General features: G+C 38.0%; 1 protein-coding gene across 1 annotated transcript in view; it reads right to left on the bottom strand.

The window, feature by feature from the left end:
* grid2ipb (glutamate receptor, ionotropic, delta 2 (Grid2) interacting protein, b) overlaps positions 1–18,624 on the bottom strand; it is a 42,233-nt gene extending 23,609 nt beyond the window's left edge. The window contains exons 1-5 of the mRNA XM_036573070.1: positions 18,321–18,624; positions 16,663–16,916; positions 15,731–16,063; positions 13,890–14,044; positions 1,751–2,014 (exon numbers count right to left, since the gene is read on the bottom strand). Of these exons, the coding sequence (XP_036428963.1) occupies positions 1,751–2,014; positions 13,890–14,044; positions 15,731–16,063; positions 16,663–16,916; positions 18,321–18,405 (1,091 nt within the window). The 5' untranslated portion in view covers positions 18,406–18,624. The remainder of the gene's footprint in view (positions 1–1,750; positions 2,015–13,889; positions 14,045–15,730; positions 16,064–16,662; positions 16,917–18,320) is intronic.
* Between the last annotated feature and the right edge of the window lie 379 nt (positions 18,625–19,003).

Here is a 19,003-nt window from a genome sequence, read left to right as displayed (position 1 = left end):
TATTAAATTCCTAAAAAAAAATAAATAAATAAAGCAAACAGAACAAAAAATTGCTATAAATAATTTTTTTGCCTAAAAACAATTTATAATCAAAATTTAATAAGCTTTAAAAAATTCACTAGGAATCACTGAGATTGGACTGTAATAACACCGAGTTAAATAAAAGTAAACAACCTGAAGGTCAGTTATTCACACTATGTGTGACTGATCACAGGTACATCGCAGATGTTACAGTACATGAGGTTCTGCAGTGCTGTGGCTTCAACTAAGGCATCGTTAAGCAGCATCATGTGATGTTATGTAGAGTGCAGGAGTAATCTGTAATCTCCGCTTTAATTCTGTGAGCTGTCACTTGCTATTTTATGAAGCTCTTAGATGATTATGTATGCTGTATTGTAAAATGCTCAGTTGGACGGTACAACAGAGGTGAGGACCACGTGAAACATGACGTTTTTTAAGTGTAAATGTGTGTAAATACTGAACAATCAAATGCATTCCTCTGAGCTTCATTCCACCTAGAGAGTGTGAAGTACTGAAAGAGACATATGTCAACAGTGCTTCTCCCACCCACACACACACCCTCCTACACATGACGCATGTTCAATGCTCTACACACTGTGAGGCGACAACATAGATGTTTTCATGAAAAGACCGATTGCAGCCTCATACAGTATACTATCTCACATAAAAATGAAGCACTTTTAATGTTGTTATGTTTCAGAAAAACAATGTGAAAGTACAGCACAACCTATTCAGCCCCATGTGTTTCATTCTGAATAGCTTCTTAAACCAAAAGAGCCAAATTAGTGTCAAAGAGAAAAACACACAGGCAGCCACAGTAGTGTGATTTCAAGGTAAAGTGGATCCAAACAGTAACACATAGTCTAGTGCAAGATGTGTAATAATACTTTCACTACTATGCTCTCACCATTTTGTCAGGGTATGTGGTTAGGTATGCATTTATATGTAAGGTATGTATATATGTATGTAAATATATATGCAAAGCATCTGGGGGGGCTGTCAAATGACTAAATTATTTATTTGTGATTAATTACATTGTTTTGTTCAGCTAATTACATGTCTCAATTGCGATGTTTTTCCAATAAAAAAGCAGTGAATTTTGTCACAGATATGTGACTAAACAAGCTTCATCAGAATGTCTTCATTATCTTCAGTAATTCAACAACCTCCTTATTTTGCTTTACCCATAATTCTCTCACAAGCACTGTCCAGCCTAGTCTGATTTATCATGTTTTATAAATATATGTATTTATATTTATATTTATATATATATATATATATATATATATATATATATATATATATATATATACACACACATACACACACACACACACACACACACACACACATATATATATATATATATATATATATATATTATGTAAACAAAAAATATATTGTGCATCTCTACAAACACACATGTATATATATATCTAGTGTGTGTGTTTGAAGAGATGCATATATATGCAGATATATATTTTGTTTAACACAATATCATAATACTCTTTTTATAGTACTGAAATCTCAGGAGCCCTCTAACCACATTTTTTCCTGTGTTCAGTGAGTACCCTTGTTGATCACAGTGACACACGAGTGTTTATGTGGATGTTTAGATAAATCACACTATTATTAATTTATTAAATGCATTTTTAATATTTTGTAAAGTGTATCACAATTGCAGTATGAGGCAGTTTAATCATGTGTGTGTATATATACATATAAATACCTTTGGTTGGGTCCGGTCGGAGGGATACTGGGGATTCCGGAGGTGCTTTTCCTCTGCACTCGTTCCTGGTCCTCCCCACTGTCCCGAGGGACGGAACTAGCCCGTTTGGAGCTCTGCGCCCGCTCGTGGTGGTCCTGGCTACGGCTGCGGCGCAGGCGGCTCTGGCCTGGTTCGTTCAGACTCCTGCTCCGGCACACTCGGTTAATGAGACTCTGGGAGATAGCCTCATCAAAGCGCTGCCGGTGCTTCTTGGGGATGAAGATCCTAGCAAACATGGTGAGAGAAAGGCAGCAAAGAGGGAAAGGCGTAAATCAGCTGTGAACAGCCATGAAGTTTAGCTGTAGAATCAGTTCAGCTTGTCACGCTCCCCATCCGAAGGCTTCAGCTGGCGCCAGAGCTTGCAACAGGTATGAGAGGGAAAACACAGAATCTTTTCCCTTTGAACAGATGAAGATGCTAGAAAAACTCCACCTTTTAAAAATTAGTTAACCACAATAGTACAGCGTGTCCTTTAGTATCAGAGATGATGGCCGATCCTTCTCAAAAGCTGAATAATTTCTGAATAATTCTGGTTTCCTGCTGAGCCAAATGTTACAGGCAAAAGGAGAGAGATTTCTGTAGAAAGGTGTGAAAAATTCCAATAAGCACCAGCCTGAGTGTCTGCTCTCTTCTTCTAAAGCTATCACTGCAGAAGCTCCCAGTACAGATGCCAGCATACAGCAATTGCAAAGGTGTGGGAGTATATCTCGCTCTCTCTCTCACTCACACTCTCTCTCTCTTTCATTTTCTCTCCGTTCATATCTCAGTGGGAAGTGAGCCATCTCTCAGAAGCAACTGCTTCTTCAAAAATGCTAATTTCACCATTCAAAATATTCATTCTACCTAGCAGAAATATATCAGAAATATAACAGGAATATTCCTTTAACACTAAACATAAGCGACTAATGGGGTCTATTGACATACAAAAAAAAACAAGCAAGCTGGACAGAGCCAACATACAAAAAGTCTAATCAGAATGTGTCTTCGTGGTGATACACCAGGGGTATCCAAATGCCGTCTTGGAAGGTCTGTGTCCAGCACAGGCTGGCAATTTCCCTGCTCAAACACACCTGATTTAACTCATCTGTTAATTGCCAAGTTCATTAGGTGTGTTTGAGTAGGGGAACTGTGTTGGACACCTCTAACCATGGCTTTAATGCCTACCAATTAAATACAAATTTGGCAAACAGTATGTTTATTATTATATTTTTGACATTTAAGAAAAAACAAGATTCGTTGTACCGCCATATACAAATGTTTGAACATCCCAGGTCAAATTATATTGATTTTTAAATTGAGAATTCTCTACTGGGAACAAACCTAAATGTGAAATTTTAACACATTGGGAAAAAAAATCAACAAAAAAATTTTGCACAGGCCACATTTCACTTATTTTAATCACAACCATGTTTTATTGTCCAATATGTTAAATTCAGCAAATAAATAAACTAGTGGTGGAAGAGGTTGAAAGGTGAAATCCCAGGATTGACTGGACATACATTTGTGTATATGGTTGTGCCCTTGTGCCTCCCACTATCCCAGGTGGCACTGCTCTCCTGGGAACGATGTGTTGCTATATGGCGGGCGATATGACCAAAACACAATAACACGATATTTAAAAGACATTTTCACAACAAATTATATTCATCACAGCATGTTTCTATAAGGTTTGATAGGTTGGAACAGTTAATAAAGAACCAGTTAGGCAAATACTATCAGAAACTAATAATTCAATGTTTTTTATTCAACGTTTCACATAAGGAACTGCAATAGATCCAATTAAACAGGACTAATGACGCTATCATTAGATGTAATGACGTTGGTCAGAGTTCTTTACGTTGGAAAAATCCATGATATGCTCTTAAAGCATACTGTGACATAATTTATCATAATAATGATAGAATATCGCAATACTACCCATCCGTAGTTGCTCCCAGACTGGGTGAACTTAGGGAAAATGACAAATTTCCCTTGTAGGATTAATTTCAGTATTGAAAATCAACAAAATATGTAATTTAACCAGAGGCACCTAAACTTCAGCATCTGAATGTAAATAAATGACCTAAAATCCATTCAGGTCATCACTGGCCAAATCCCATAGCCACACACAATGACTAATAACTAATATTATACTATATTAATAGTATATATGCACACAAGGCATGTGCAGACGAGTATTAAAGTAACTAGATGAATAAATACGTGACGTCTGGACTTAACGGGATACGTTTTCACTAATATACTCATTTAGAAAACAGACATTTAGAAAAAAATGCAAATAAGCTATTATGTGCTGAAAGCTTCCATCACAATCCCAAGCTGCCTCCAGGTGCACATTACATATGCCAGGTTGAGCAGACTGACTTAAACAAGAGGCGCCCAGGGTCTTCATGCATTAATGGCAAGAGCTTTCCAATAAAGCACAGTGAGAGATGATTAAGAGTTTAAGGAGCCTTGCACAAACAGCCTGCTATGCTCATCCAGAGTGCCTCCACAATCTATTATCAGCCTTTTGAATCGCGCAATGAGTCATTCAATCATTTGTCTACTTCATAGGAAATATCATGTTACAGGAAATAATGGAAGTATCCAGCAAAATGTGTCAAAAGCTTTATCACAGTGCAGAACATTTTAACAGCCAAGTTCTGAAGAGTTCTATGAGTCTGGTATTTAATTTATATCTATTTGTCTTTTCATTAAACATGTATCAGTGGAAGGCACTTTCTCTCTTTGATATCCTAGTAGTAGAGGAAGAAATGTTCATTATATAGTCAACAAATCTAGAGCTAATCTATTTTAAGGAAAGAGCACAGTTGCAAGAAATAATAGAAGTTTAGATTGAATAGACGCTAACTTCTGTCATAACCACATTATGTCACAGAAAAGACAGCATATAAAGTTCACAGAAAAGTATTTTAATGGTGCTGATCAAATGAGAGTTAGCAATCAAACTGCAGAATTAGTGCATAGCAGTGGATGATTAGTCAATAATTCATAGCCTTCCAAAATATAAGAATCTGAAAATGCTTCAGTACACAACTCCAGCCATAAATGATGCAATCAGGGAACCAGCTGACATCTCATGACTCATGAGGAGTAAAACTTACAAGTTATAGAGAAGCAGACAGCAATGATAGGTTGCCATACAAAGTGTGCATCTTACTACACTTGCAACCAACTGCTTGGTTAGTAATTCCAAACACAATCAGTGATGTTGAAGTCTGGACTCTGGGGTGGCCAGTCCTTTGTTCTAAGAAAACCAGCAGCTTTTTTTTGTTTGATCCAAATTTTCTTCTTTTTTTCTTTTCCTCAGTAAGGGCTTGTTGACAGTTACACATCCTTTCAGACCCACAGCATTAAGCTGTCTTCTCACAGTGTAAATATGGACAGAAACACTTGCGTTTTTTTTTTTTAGATTTGAAGCAAGAGTGGAGCTAAATTTTCTGTTATCTCTCAAAGATGAAAGTTTTAGGTACTGTTTATCTGATTGTGACAGTTATTGTGGTCTTTCAGGTCATACGTGGTTGTTAAGAGGCCCACTTTCTCTAATCTTTTAAGATTTTTTCAACTAATTTTGGAAATGTCTGTTTTTTTCACTTATTCTCGTTTGATTCCTCCTTTCCTTATGCAAGTTGAAGTATGCCTCACCTCCTCAGAACTATCTGCTGAAATTACTTAATAGCCAGTTTCACTGGAAATGTAATAAATGAAAGGGTGGGCTATGACTTTGGCACGGCACTGAATATCACTGGGTGCTTCAGAATGTTTTGAGCAAACAGTTCAAAATACATTAAAACTACACAAACAGTAAGTTTCCTTTCTGTATTTTTTTAATCTGGTTAATGTTTACAATACTGTTCTCTAATTCCCTAAATATACAGAAATAAATGTTGTTTCTCTACACTCTTAAAAAACAGTACTTCAAGGGTTCTTTAGTAAAGAAAATGGTTCTATATAAACCGTAAACAATGAAAGAACCCTTTTTACACATAGCACCAGAAAGGGTTTTTCTAATGTAAAGATGTCAAGCTTGTAAAAATAGAAGTACCCTTTTTGGTGTTGTATAGAACCCCTTACAAAAAAGGTTGTATTTAGAACCATATACAACACATTCTCCATCAAACTGGAAAACACTTTCATGATGCAAAGAACCCTTTCATCATGCAAAGCGTTCTTTAAGTCTTCATGGTTCTTTATAGAACCATTTTCTTTACCAAAGAATCCTTGAAGAATCTTTTTTTAAGAGTTTAAAGTATTAATACAGGTGGATCTAGTCCCTGTTTCTGCATATTATAAACATTTATGTCTTGGCATCAGCATCAGCACTGGAGATATGTACATGAATTCGCATAGCAGATAACAGCATCAGCCCACAATTCCCATATCGCTACATCCCTAAACAAAAGAATCAAATCAAAACGAACTCTGTCAGGTTTGTATAGCATTCCTTTACCACTGAGTAGCAGTACTCTTGCTGCTGAATTTTATCAATATTGCCAATCCACAGATGAACAACCAAGATTCACCCAACGGGCACAGCAACAGGCTCCAACATTCAAATTCAGTCATCAGTCTGAAAGTTACAATGAATAAATAAATACTCACCCCAAGCAACTCATCTTTCTCTTTTAGGCTACCATTAATTCTGAATCAAATGGAAGAAAAACAAGGTACCCATATGTATAGATATGTATTACAGCATATATTGCTGCCCAATTATATTGCAACAGAGCAGGAGGCAACTGAACAGTCTTTGTATTACTAGAACTCATCAGCAGCAAACTGTCAGGAGAGCACAGCTAGTCCATAGTGACCCGCGAAAGCTTAGAGCTGCATAATGAGGAGAAAATCCATGAGATTTACAAAGAGAGAGAGAGAGAGAGAGAGAGAGAAAGAAAGAGAAAGAGGGCAATGACAAGAGACCATGTGAAAAAGGTTGAGAGTGATAATAGACAAGGATTCAATGCTTCATTGTTAGCAAAGGTTAAACAAGTTAGTAACTGTGTTTTATATAGCATTAAAGTGTTTTAAGATGCGTTCACTGATAGACTAATTTGCACAGCGTTATTTCCGTGTTCAGTAGATTTCAGCGCAGAGCAGAATTGGCTAATTGGAGAGCTAGTAAATTTAGTGCAATTACTGCTAGTACATCTAATTAGCTCTTATCTACCATACATATTTAAAGGGCCCATATCATGGAAAACCATCTCACCTTTGTGAAAAAAAGAGTTTTAAGTACCATGTAAACATTGTTAGTTTCAAAATATACCACTCACACCTCCGTCTACAGTCCACATATGAAAACTAAGCAGCCCATTTTAAATTGATTGTTTCTCTGATATCACAAGAACCAACTCAATTACATATATGCACCAATTCAGTCTGCAGCAATTTAGCCCTGCCCATTCATAGTGAAGTTCTAAGGAGTGTTTCAGCTCTGGGTGCTTTTTGAATGAGGCACAATACAGGGCAGTCAATCAGAAAAGAGCTCATTTATCTTATATCCATCTTAGAGGCACAATAATGTCATGTAAACATGAATTATGACCATTTTTGGTACACAATACCACACAAATGTTACAAGCAGACCTTGCGGAAAAAATAAAATATAAGAAAAATGTAAGATATGGGCCCTTTAAAGCCAGAAATTGTCACCACTAAAAGCTTTGGTCCTGTAACAACTGAGACTTTAAAAACAATGTCATATTAAAATTAGTTAGGTGTGGCACTAGGGGAGCATCCCTGAAGCACCACCTGAAAATCATTCAGCACCGCCACTAGGACCCACTGAAAAATGTTCACAGGCCTATTTTTTATTAATTTTTTTTTTTTATCAGATTATGCAGGTTATAGTGCTCCTAGATTTCAGCCTAGTCAAAAAGCCACAAACATCCAACAAGCCAACAAGCCACAAAGGGAGGGTGCAACTCCATATTTATGCCCAAGGTTTTGGAATGCCCAACAAGCTCATATAGGTTTGATGGTCAGGTGTGAACATACATTTGGTCATTTAGTGTATGTTAACTATGAGAATTATGAGAATTATATATGAACTATATTAATACTACAAGCTTGCAAATGACAGTATATCCAGAGTTGTTCTGACTGTCAAGTACAGAAGCTGTGAAAATACAGAAAATTTCCATAGCTGTACATTCTGTACTTTTACAGTCAGCACGTTTTTAGATATAATGACTTTAGATACACTGACTTTCAAAGCAAAACTACAGTATGCAATTAATCACAATTGCCTGAGCAGAAAAGTATACTGGATGAGAAGTCGTCTATGCTATTTTTAAATCATTTTAACACCTCAGTGTGTCTGTGACTAGCCAAGGCTGCCAATGCTTGCAGAGAGAAGCAGAGCCGAACACTACTTTCCATCACCATTTTAAAGAGAGTATCAGTATTGAGGGCTGGGTAGGATCCCAGTAGGCCATCACAAAACTGTATTATACTCAGAGAGGCTTAAAAAGCTGACCCAGATTTTGTTCAGTAGGTGAGAAATGTGAAGCAAAATCAAACTGAGTAATAGCTAGAGAAATGAAAATAACTCTCATTGCATATAGTCTCTTTTTTCGCTCCATCCATACCTTACACCTTTATTTGCATATTTTAATCAGCATTTGCAAGTTATTTGCACCAATGCACCTGCAAAGCCATACAGAAGTGCCCCATTTTTAACATAAAAGGTCTGCTCAACACATCCTTTGTTGATTGTAATCAGCCTTCAAATTACTGACATCACAGAAGCACTCTGCCCAATCACAGTTGTTTGGTTGTGGGTGTTAAAGGGAGACTCCACCAATTTTGCAAAATTACTTAATCATTCAATAGTTTAGATGTAAACAAAATCATTCAGAGTGGTTTGGTGAGAAATGAGCCTTTCTGGAGAAATTTATTGAGTCAAAATTTTCCACCATTGTAGTACTAGGACCCAGACGTTGTTAGGTCTACAATACAAACATCAACATTTTATCCGCTATCCAAAATGACAAGTGAACTTATATGTGTATATACGTTTTTATATGTTAAGCTGATAATAGTAAAATACTGCTAAATTAGAAAAATAACATTTTCTTTGGGTACTATTTTTTCCTTACAATGCCCTGCATGTACCTCTCCATCCCACACACGTTTCGTGTTGTTTGGGTAAGCGGCATTCCATCACAAAACTCGTAGCTTATGTGAGTATTCATCAGAGGAGCTGTGATAGATCACAGCTAAACCTTGTTGATTAATTGTTCAGAGTGGTGATGAACCACACTGTACCAGGATGCAAATATAAATGGAGAAAATACAGTACGGTTAATTTTTTTTGTTGCCATTACAAATACCAGAAATCCTAAAGTTGTGGCTACTTGTTTTGAAGCTACATACAAATAGCAAAGTCGAACAAGCTCACCGACCAAGACTAACTTACTCAACACCACTAAGGTAAGAAACATTTGTGAGTGAAACAAATTAGTCCTCGTTAGCCACCGTACATATATTACTGTTAGCCGTTAGCTGTCTAACGACTATCTGCCTCGCTATCCTACCTCATAAACTGATGAGCAGAGTAGTTTGTTGTTGATGCCACCGATTTCCATTCGCTCTGGGTTGTTCTCCTTTGGCTCTCTGTTTTTCAAGCCACTGCAACTCATTTGTGTGTTCAGTGTCAAACCGATTTGGCTCTACGACATTTTGGAAACACACCTCCTCAAAGTCCTCTCCATCTTCCAAAATAGGTAGGAAAACTGTAAAAATAAACTGTAAACAAAAGCTGCTGCCGGCATTAGCTGTGTTTAAAAGCTGTAGCTACAGGCTAGTAACAACAAAAGCACGTTAGCTTGCACGCATCGATCGCATTGATTGCGGTTTTGAAAGGAAACGGTAATCCTGGAGTAATAGTTTATACTACAAATACATTTTTTGCCAAAACTTTATAACAAAACTATCACAAAACAATGTCTCGGGTATCAAGTAATGCATTCATAACCATTTTGTGTAATAACTTAACAGGATGTAGCTGTTAGAGCCATTAAACACATCGGACGTCTGGTTCATAGTACAACAATGGTGAACAATTCTGACTCGATACATTTTTCTAGAAGGGCGCATTTCACACCAAACCACTCTGAATGATTTGGTTTACATCTAAACCATTAAATAATTTTGTAATTTTGCAAAATTACCGGAGTTCCCCTTTAATGAATCAAGGCTTCCTATAAACATAAATAGCTTTGGTCAAAAATATTGCTGGCAAATCTTTCACTACATCACATGGTTTCAAGGATGCATTTAAGTATATCATTTTGGGTGTTTTTCCACTGCACATTCAAAAACACAAACTTACCCAAATGAGAACCAAAGTAACTTAGACTTCTATTTCTAGTTCGTTTTCCACCTGCTTGTGGGACAGCTGGAACCATCACAAAAACATGATTAACGACTTAATTGTCTTTTTGGTCATTTTATTCCACTCTAAAGCATCTAATTTGGCTAATTAGCTGCCTTGCTTGCTAGTTAGCTCAACCCCTTAAATTCCAAAGCTTATTACATACTAAGGCTTACTATTCAGTAATTACAGGGACTTCAGTGGAAACAGGTTGAGCTAGTCTTAGGTTCTACACTCTTAAACAAGATGCTTCTTTAAGGGTTCTTTAGTAAAGAAAATGGTTTTATATAGAACCATGAACACTCAAAGAACCCTTTGCATGATTAAAGGGTCATCAATGTGAAGAACCCTTTCATGATGCAAAGAACCCTTTAATCATGCAAAGGGTTTTTTGAGTGTTCATGGTGTTTGAGTGTTAAGAGAGTATAACCTAAGAATAGCTTTCCACTGAAGTCCCTGTAGTTACTGAATAGTAAGCAAACCTAATAATATGAGCAAAAACTCTCATTCTGTGGAGGCTATCATAAATGCTAATAATGTTAGCTTCCTAACTAACACAACCTCACAAAGTAATGTTGGCACCTATCTTGAACAGGTGCCAAAAACCATAAACTGGAACTTTCAGTACTGAACCATAGCCAGTGGAAAAAGCACAGTTCTTGTGCCAAAGGTTCTGGTACTTTGTGCAGTTGAAAAATGCCCACTTATCATTTAGGGATGTCCAGGATCTGATAGGCATATTTGGAATATTTTGGAATCCACATGATTATTCTAGACCCAATCCAATTCCAATCCTTTGCACTCTATTTATGTCAACAATGTACAAATGATGCAAATAGATACTCTCCATAACTTGTGGCAGTGAGACATGTTTAAAGCTAACAAAAGTTAACAAAATGTTTGCTGTATGAAAATACTTTAAAGTGAAAAATGAAAATATTGTAAAGACAACCCACATAAAATGTAATTAGGTGGCTGTATAGCTTTGAGACTTTTTTGGCCGTTTGCTGCAAGCAGTGTGGCACTAAAAACACAGAAAATACACTTATAAGTCATGTAAAAACAAAAGCATTGCTGAAACGTCTACCAGCAGTGCCACACTACTTCTAGTAAACGCTCAGCATTAGCAGTAACAGCGTGCTCAAAACCAAGAGGCTACTTTGTACATGTTAGAGCAGCTTCAAATATGGAAGCTTCAGGTTCATGACACTAAAAAGGACTCCAGAAATTATTCAGTATGTGAGAAATAGAAAGCAAAATCATACTGAGTAACAGCTGGGGAAATAAAACATAACTCTCAATGCAGTATCTTTTTTAGTACCCCAGTCTATACCCTATACCATAGGTTCCCAACCCTGGTCTTGTATATTTTAATTTTAATTTCCTGCTAAAACACACTCACTTCAAAACACTAAGGGGTGCACAGTTTGATTAAGTGTGCTGGGAGCAGGGAAAACCCTAAAATGTGCAGAACGGCGAGTTCCCCAAGACCAGGGTTTGGGAACCACTATGCTGTATCTTCATATGCACAATTCCATCACTATTTCAGTGTATTTGCATCAGCACACCCAGTACATGCACCACTAGCCATACAGAACTGCTACATTTCTAAAAGAATAGGCCTGCACAACGTATCCTTTGTTCATTGTAATCGCAACATCAGCCTCAATACTGACCTCATCTGAATATCCTGTCCAATTACATATGTTGCTGTGGGTGTTAATGAATTAAGACAGATAATTCTAACTTAAACAGAAATTCTAACAATTTTTCAAAATTTCTTCATAGTTCAATCACTGCGACGTAACTAGAATCATTCAGTGGTTTGATGTGAAATGATTCAGCGTACTAATCCAAACTATACTAAATATGGATTTCATTACAGTGGTGGTTATAGAAACCAGGGGTCATGATGTCTACAACACTAATATTTTTTATTTTATTTTGTTTACTATCCATAATGAACAGCATACCTACATGTGTCTGTCATCTGTCTGTCACAAGTTTTTATATGTAATTATGATGGTCAAATAGTGGTAAATCTGATAAAAACGCATTTCATATCAAACCATGCTCTAGGGCTTTGTTAACATTATAACCACAGAATTATCAGTGGAATTCCCCTTTGAGGACTGGGAATTGAACATACCTCAAAAATAAAAAAAGGCTAGGACTGCAAGCATAGTCACATCTTTACTGGCACACTACAAACATCACTGTATGGCAGCTGACTGGTCTTTTTTGAGTACTCTTGTTATTTTGCAATGGCTGAACAAACAGGGTCTAAGCACTGTAATTATATAAATGTACTGTATCGTTATTATACAAAAAGACATGTATCTCCATTTCTGTTGATTTTTTTTTCAACACCATTTCAACAAGGCAGTTGTCTTTTACATTTACATATTTACATAGAAAATTTCATGATGAACAGACCAAAAGAAATGATCCAAAATCACCTGGAATAAAACCTCTTTACATTAACTTACATTAACAGTCAAGAACATTTCTTCTCCAGTAAAATTACTATTTTGGAGACACATGTTTTTCTTTGGACAGCAAAGAAATGTCCTATACATCTCCCTATCAAGACAAAACTCAGGGATTAACCCCCCAACTGCTGAGGGGCCTTAAACTGCTGAGCACATGCTGATGTCCACATTCACTGCCCTTCACCGCTCCTAAAGAGGATTACAAACTTAGTGACAGAGACTATAATCTTAGATAACACAAAAGAAAACTTACTTATAGCTGTGCATTCTTAAATATGAGAATAATCAAACTGTTATTACATTAAAGAAACCATTTTCTTAGGGTTTCTTCTCCATCAAAGAAACCCCATAATTCTTATTCCAAAGAAGTGCAAAAGGATTAATAGGCGTTTTATAGTATTCTGGCCCTAGAAGAGCAATCTTTTGTACAGTTGGCTCTTTCGCTCAATTTCACTGAAATGCCATATCATTCTCAAATCATTCCAAGCTGCATTCAGTTGTGAAGGGCCTGTTTGTTTTTCTGTGCTTGCCAAGCAGACAGATTGTGTCAGGCGCAGGCCAGCACTTGATCAGCTATGGAATTTAGTGGCCAGTGCCACATCACACCACTGACCTAGTTGGCCTGTGGGTTCTAATGTGCTAAGAGGAGAATTTCACTCATAAACTCATAACCCTACACAGGACAGCCAGTGGATTATCCCTGTGCATTACATTAGCAGAGGGAGTCCAGCCTATCAACAGCTCTATAGACCAGGCTGGCTAACGCTAAGAAAAATCCACACATTTATCCCCATTACAGAGCAACAAAAACTGTAGCAAAAGAAGCCAGAATAATTTGAAATTACCATATTCTAAATACACACACACACACACACACACACACACACACACACACACATATATATATATATATATATATATATATATATATATATATATATTATAATATAATAAAATATTATACAGATAAAAGGTAAAAACAACATTGCAATCGGTTATGCAGATCATTTTACGTGAATTCTGAATAGTATTATCAGAAAATACTGCAATGTCTTCATATAATCACACAGATGCTGAACTACAAGGAAAAAGATTTTAAAAATTGCAGCCCTCTAGTGGTCACTCAGCACTGCAGACGTGGTTAAACCATTTCAGGTCAGGGAGGCACTAAAATAGAGGTTAAAAAGTAGCACACAGCCAAGGTGCTGAACAAACACTGGGTGTCTACCTGATGCTAGAAATGAGCTGTTGCTGCTCCTCAGTGGTCAGGATGTCAGGAAGAACAGAGGCCAGCCAATCCACCTTTCTCTCAGCAGCAAACTGCTTCAGCACGGAAAAGAGCTTCTCTTTCACCACAGGTTCGTTCCCCAACACCTCCTCAATCTGAAGCAGAATGTCATGAAACACACATATCAATCTCACATATGTTCACAAAATGTTTGAAACTAATTACATGATCTGTACATTAAAATGTATGTATGAAACTATGTATTTTGCATTATGACCAAAGCAAGTATTTTGCAGTGCAAACCCCTTGAGTGATTCTTCCATCAAGGGGCCTAGTCTGATGAGTTCCACTATCCCCCAGCTGTGACATCCCTGAGTGTGATTACCTTTCTGCCAACTGCCTAAGCAACAAAACTATGGTCCAATATTTTCAATACTTTCACTCAATACCAGTGAGGAGTGGGACACTCAAACAGAATGCATTTGCCCTCGCCAGGTTAGCCTCAGGAAGCTAATTGGCTAGCCATGCAAACTTAAAACTCAACATAAACAAAATAATAACTGCTTTGTCTGGCAATAAACTTTGATGCAAAACTGTGATGTAGCGCCTTTTTTTTTTGTGCTGTTAGCCGTTTTGCCTTTAGCATGCTAGATAACTAGCCAGTAAAATGATAAAGTTGTAGTAGCAGTCATGTAAATGAAATGTTCTTGTTTTGATATATTACACATTTTAAAGTAGTTTACTTCTATGACTTGCATATAAGCCAGGAAGGTGACAGGAAATCTAATGAATAAATTATGACCTACAAATGCATTATTTTTTTTTAAATAACAAAATCCTGAAAACTGTTTTACAGCTTTTTTGCTGGAAATAAAAACTAGTGTATGGTGGCCATGTGTAAAAAATGAGCTACCAGAAGGAGGAAATCAAATAAATGCCATCCCCTTTGGGAGAGATAACCATAGGAGATAACGGATCTGATGTTCTTGGAATAAAAACGTGCCATACGTGACACGTCATGTTTGTCATCAGAGATTCCAACTAACAAGGGTGATGTTCTGACATCACGAATGCATGTTGTAGCTTGTGCAGTAGATGGAGAGCAATTGCAGCACCTGCCTTTAAAAACTGCAGCCGCCTTGCTCCTGCAGATTTTAATGTCATGTGACATTTAATGTCAGGTGATATTCTGCAGTGCTGGCCAAAGTCAGACATAATTTCTAATCATGATACATTGTTTTAAGTTGAGCATGTCACAGCAATGGATCTTGTGGCGTTTGCCAGACGAAATTGAAGCACTCGAAATAAATGCTAGAAATAAAAACTATAGTGCCTGTTGGCCATTTGTAAAAAATAAGATGCCAGATTGAGGAAATCCCATTTTGGAGAGATAAACACAGGAGACGCACGCGTCACGTTTGTCGTCAGAGATTCTAGCCAACCATGATGATGTTCTGATGTCACAAAGCGTTTTAGCTCTTGCAGCAGATGATGAGCAACTGCAGCGTCTGACCTCAGACTGCAGCCGCCTTGCTCCCGAAAGATTTTAATGTCATGTGACTCGTATTTTGGAGTTTGAAAAGGGAAATGCGCCAGGTCACAATGATTTCTGGGTAGGTTCTGCTGCGCAAGTCAACACTTCTGTGCACTCAATCCCTCGCCCCCCTGAGGGCTCATTTAACGTACTTCACTTGAGCTAACAAAGTGATGGGATGGCCCTTAAGATGGCATCGGAGATCCCCACAAGGGGGAATGATGAGGCCAAGTAGACGAGAGTTTGTTAAAATCGGTACAGAAAGGGGCTGCATTTCTATGACATCTTTGCTTTTCTGTGACCTCACCCTCTTGTTGAATTCTAGGGCTTTGTGTTTGCGGTCCAATCGCGTGCCTTCGTTGCCTTTCTGGCACTCGTCTATGCTGCCACTGCTGCGTTTCTGCCGACTGCCCATACACAGCACTCCCAGACGTAGCGTGCGGCCCTGCGATGCTTTTATCAGGGCAGCAGCCATCTCATGCTGCTTCACGGGGATTCCATTGACCTCCATAACATAATCCCCTGCCCTCAGACCACTGCGGCCAGCTGGAGAGCAGGGAGAGCAGTCCTCCACCAGCAGGGGGCAGTCTCCCACTATAGTGAAGCCAAAGCGACCATCAGGGCCTGGGGTGATATCCATCTGCAGAGGCAGTGAAAGTTGAAAGATTGTTTATTTGAAGTCCTAAAATGTTATGTTACATTGACAATTGAGTTACTTAAAGTGATAGTTTGGTAATTAAAATTAATATAATTTTCCCCTCAGCCAAAATGTCTTACCCACAACATGTTTGGTGTCTAAAGCTTGCTTCTCCTCAGTTTTGCACTAGAGCAATAAGGCTAATAGCCAACAAGTGATGGAAGCTTATGATCACTAATTTGTATTGTGGGTAATGACAATCTGCAACATTGTCACTGCAAGACATACTAGCTAAAAGTATGTCTTGCAGTGTCTATCTGAGATTACTTAACAATGCAGCTTGAGGTAACTGATGATTTAGGCGTGCATTTTTCTAACCTGGTGACTATAAGTCCGTTAGTTTTCCTTCCATTACATTAGCCCTGTAGCTCCACTTAAAAACCAAAGAAACAAACTTCAGTTGGTGTTGGCTGATATTTAGTGTTTGTAAATTTTAAAACAATGTTGTGAGGTTTGTTGAAAAAAAGACAGAAAGGTAAATGAATAAGCCGAGAAAGGTAGAGGACATTATGTAACCACTACACGGTCCTCTAACCTCTGACCTGTTGGATTCTGGAGACCACCCCGATGCTGGGTGGGATGTTCTTCTGCATCTGGGCTAGCGCTATTAGAGCCTGAGGGCCAAGAGTGGACACATCTTGCCCTTCAATCTCCAACACCTGGTCTCCAGGCTGCAGGCCTGACAGGTGAGCACTGCTACCCTCCTGCACAGAAAGGATATAGCTGGGCCCATTCCCCCCGAGCTGAAAGCCAAACTCCTCTGGCCAGCCCTGGTTAGATGTTGGCATGCTGAGGACTGTAACAGAGGAGAAAGACAAATGTACCTTCCTTATCCTTCAATATATGTTTATCTGTGATGTCACAACTAGGGATGTGACGATTACTGGTTTTATCCTGCAGTATAAAACCCAGTGACAGAGATGCCACCATTCCAATACCAGGTATCAGTATCAAGCCAAAATGCTGGATCGAATAACGAAGAGAAAAAAGTAAATAAATCCTGTATCAAATCTAACCCGAAATAGCACATGCTCACATTGGATGATCTGATGTTGTTAGCTGTGTACTTATTCCTGTGGGGTAGTACAGTGTTTGAGAAGAGTATGATAGTCTACTTTTATATGCACATCTTAAGTGTAGAACTTCATTCAAAAATAGCTCATTTTAAAGCTTAGTGGATTTTTTAAAAGACATATTGCATTTGTATTTGACTGGCCAATTAAGATCATCAAGATTTCAATACAGATATCAGAAAAAAGTGGTATCATGCCATCTGTAATGATAATCATACTGCTATAAATTCTAATAATTCCAAAAGTCGCAATGGAAGTAAAAAATCTACTGCTACAGTCTTCCTGCAAACATCAGTTTATTATAAAAATATAAAAGTAATAAGATAATTTAGTACCTGAAACTGTCTCAAAGTACCTAAACTCATTCTAGCAGCTGCTACTGTAATATATTTGGAAACTATCACAAAATTGGTACTCAACACTACCAAAACCAAAAACCATGATAATTTTGTTCACTAACATCACAATTAGTAATTATACCACAATTTTCATGTTGTACCATCCCTAGTCAACTTATTAACCCCAGACTCAGTCTTTTAATGACAGCTGTTGTTGATGACAGTGTTGACATTTGCTCTTGTTATGCTATGTATTGATCATGCAAAGATTTTCCTACAAGTGCTGTGCTTTAAGAGTGAGATCCAGCCTCTCATGCAGTGAGTCTCAGCTGACTCCTCAAACCTTCTGCTGTCATTGACCTCATTGAGAATACACAACCGAGAAATCCAAAAGCACTCAGAATGCAGTCAATATGCTGCTCCCACAGCTCAGCTTCATACTCCAAAACATAATCAGAAACACATTAATACATGGCGCTTTAACATTTATGCTGGAATTACACAAATATTCATTTGGCAACACACTTATTTATAACAAAATCTATTAAAAAAAAACATGATGCTGTGCATTTAGGGCAATCCAGGGACAGCCTAACTCTGAATTTTAAAGGCTTAACAGAATTACAGAAGGTAATGCAAAAATTAGCATTAAGGCCCATTAACCTACATGCAAATCTATGACTATATATGTTAATATAAATGGTTGTACATTACCAACTATGCACGTTACATCTAAATGGAAACTTATCCTCTGAGTGCTCACGATCAAGCAATAGCACTGGAACTTACAGAAATCTTTAGGTGAATATCGAGAGCCAGTCTTCTGTTGACGTAAAGAGTATCTCCCTCTCTTGTTCTGCAGGAATTTCTTCATTTTGTACAAGTTCAACAAGTGCCAAAGGCAAAAATATCCAGTTCTCTTCTCCCACCTGAGTCACTGCTAAACACGTTCAACAGAACCTCCATTCAGTGGCTTTATCATGCCCCCATTGCCAAAGTCAAGCATGCAGAGTAGTGCCATTAAAAAAAAAGACAAGGGTGACTGTGCACAAAGTGCCAAAGTGCTGCTGTTGTTCGCTGGGTTGACTCTGCATCTCTGGCTAAGTCTGGACAGTCTTGCCTGCAGAGCTAACATGGTGAAACTGGGACAGCGTAGCACAGATCCTTAATAATTCTCTCTCCAAAAAAGGGTAAAGTGAGGCCCCATTTTTCTATAAATACCTTCCTCCCATACTCTGCCAGCTAGCTCCCTCTCCAAGGGATGGAAAGTGGCCCAGTATCAGCATGGGGATCCAGCAGGACGATGGTGGCTAATTAGAACGTCTGCGTGAGGATCACAGTCACACCGCTTTGAACAGAAGCGCTTCAATTAAAGCCCATGCTCTGGATTAGGCAGATTAAAATGGTGCATCCCTAAGATCCCCCTGACCGCATGGCAGGAGCACATTCTGTCATGTATCTTGGAGAGAGAC

The sequence above is a fragment of the Colossoma macropomum genome, unplaced genomic scaffold (assembly GCF_904425465.1).
Source record: "Colossoma macropomum unplaced genomic scaffold, Colossoma_macropomum, whole genome shotgun sequence".
NCBI classification, from domain to species: Eukaryota; Metazoa; Chordata; class Actinopteri; order Characiformes; family Serrasalmidae; genus Colossoma; species Colossoma macropomum.
Note: the sequence above shows the minus strand (reverse complement) of the source record. Positions and strands in the feature narration are given on the sequence as shown.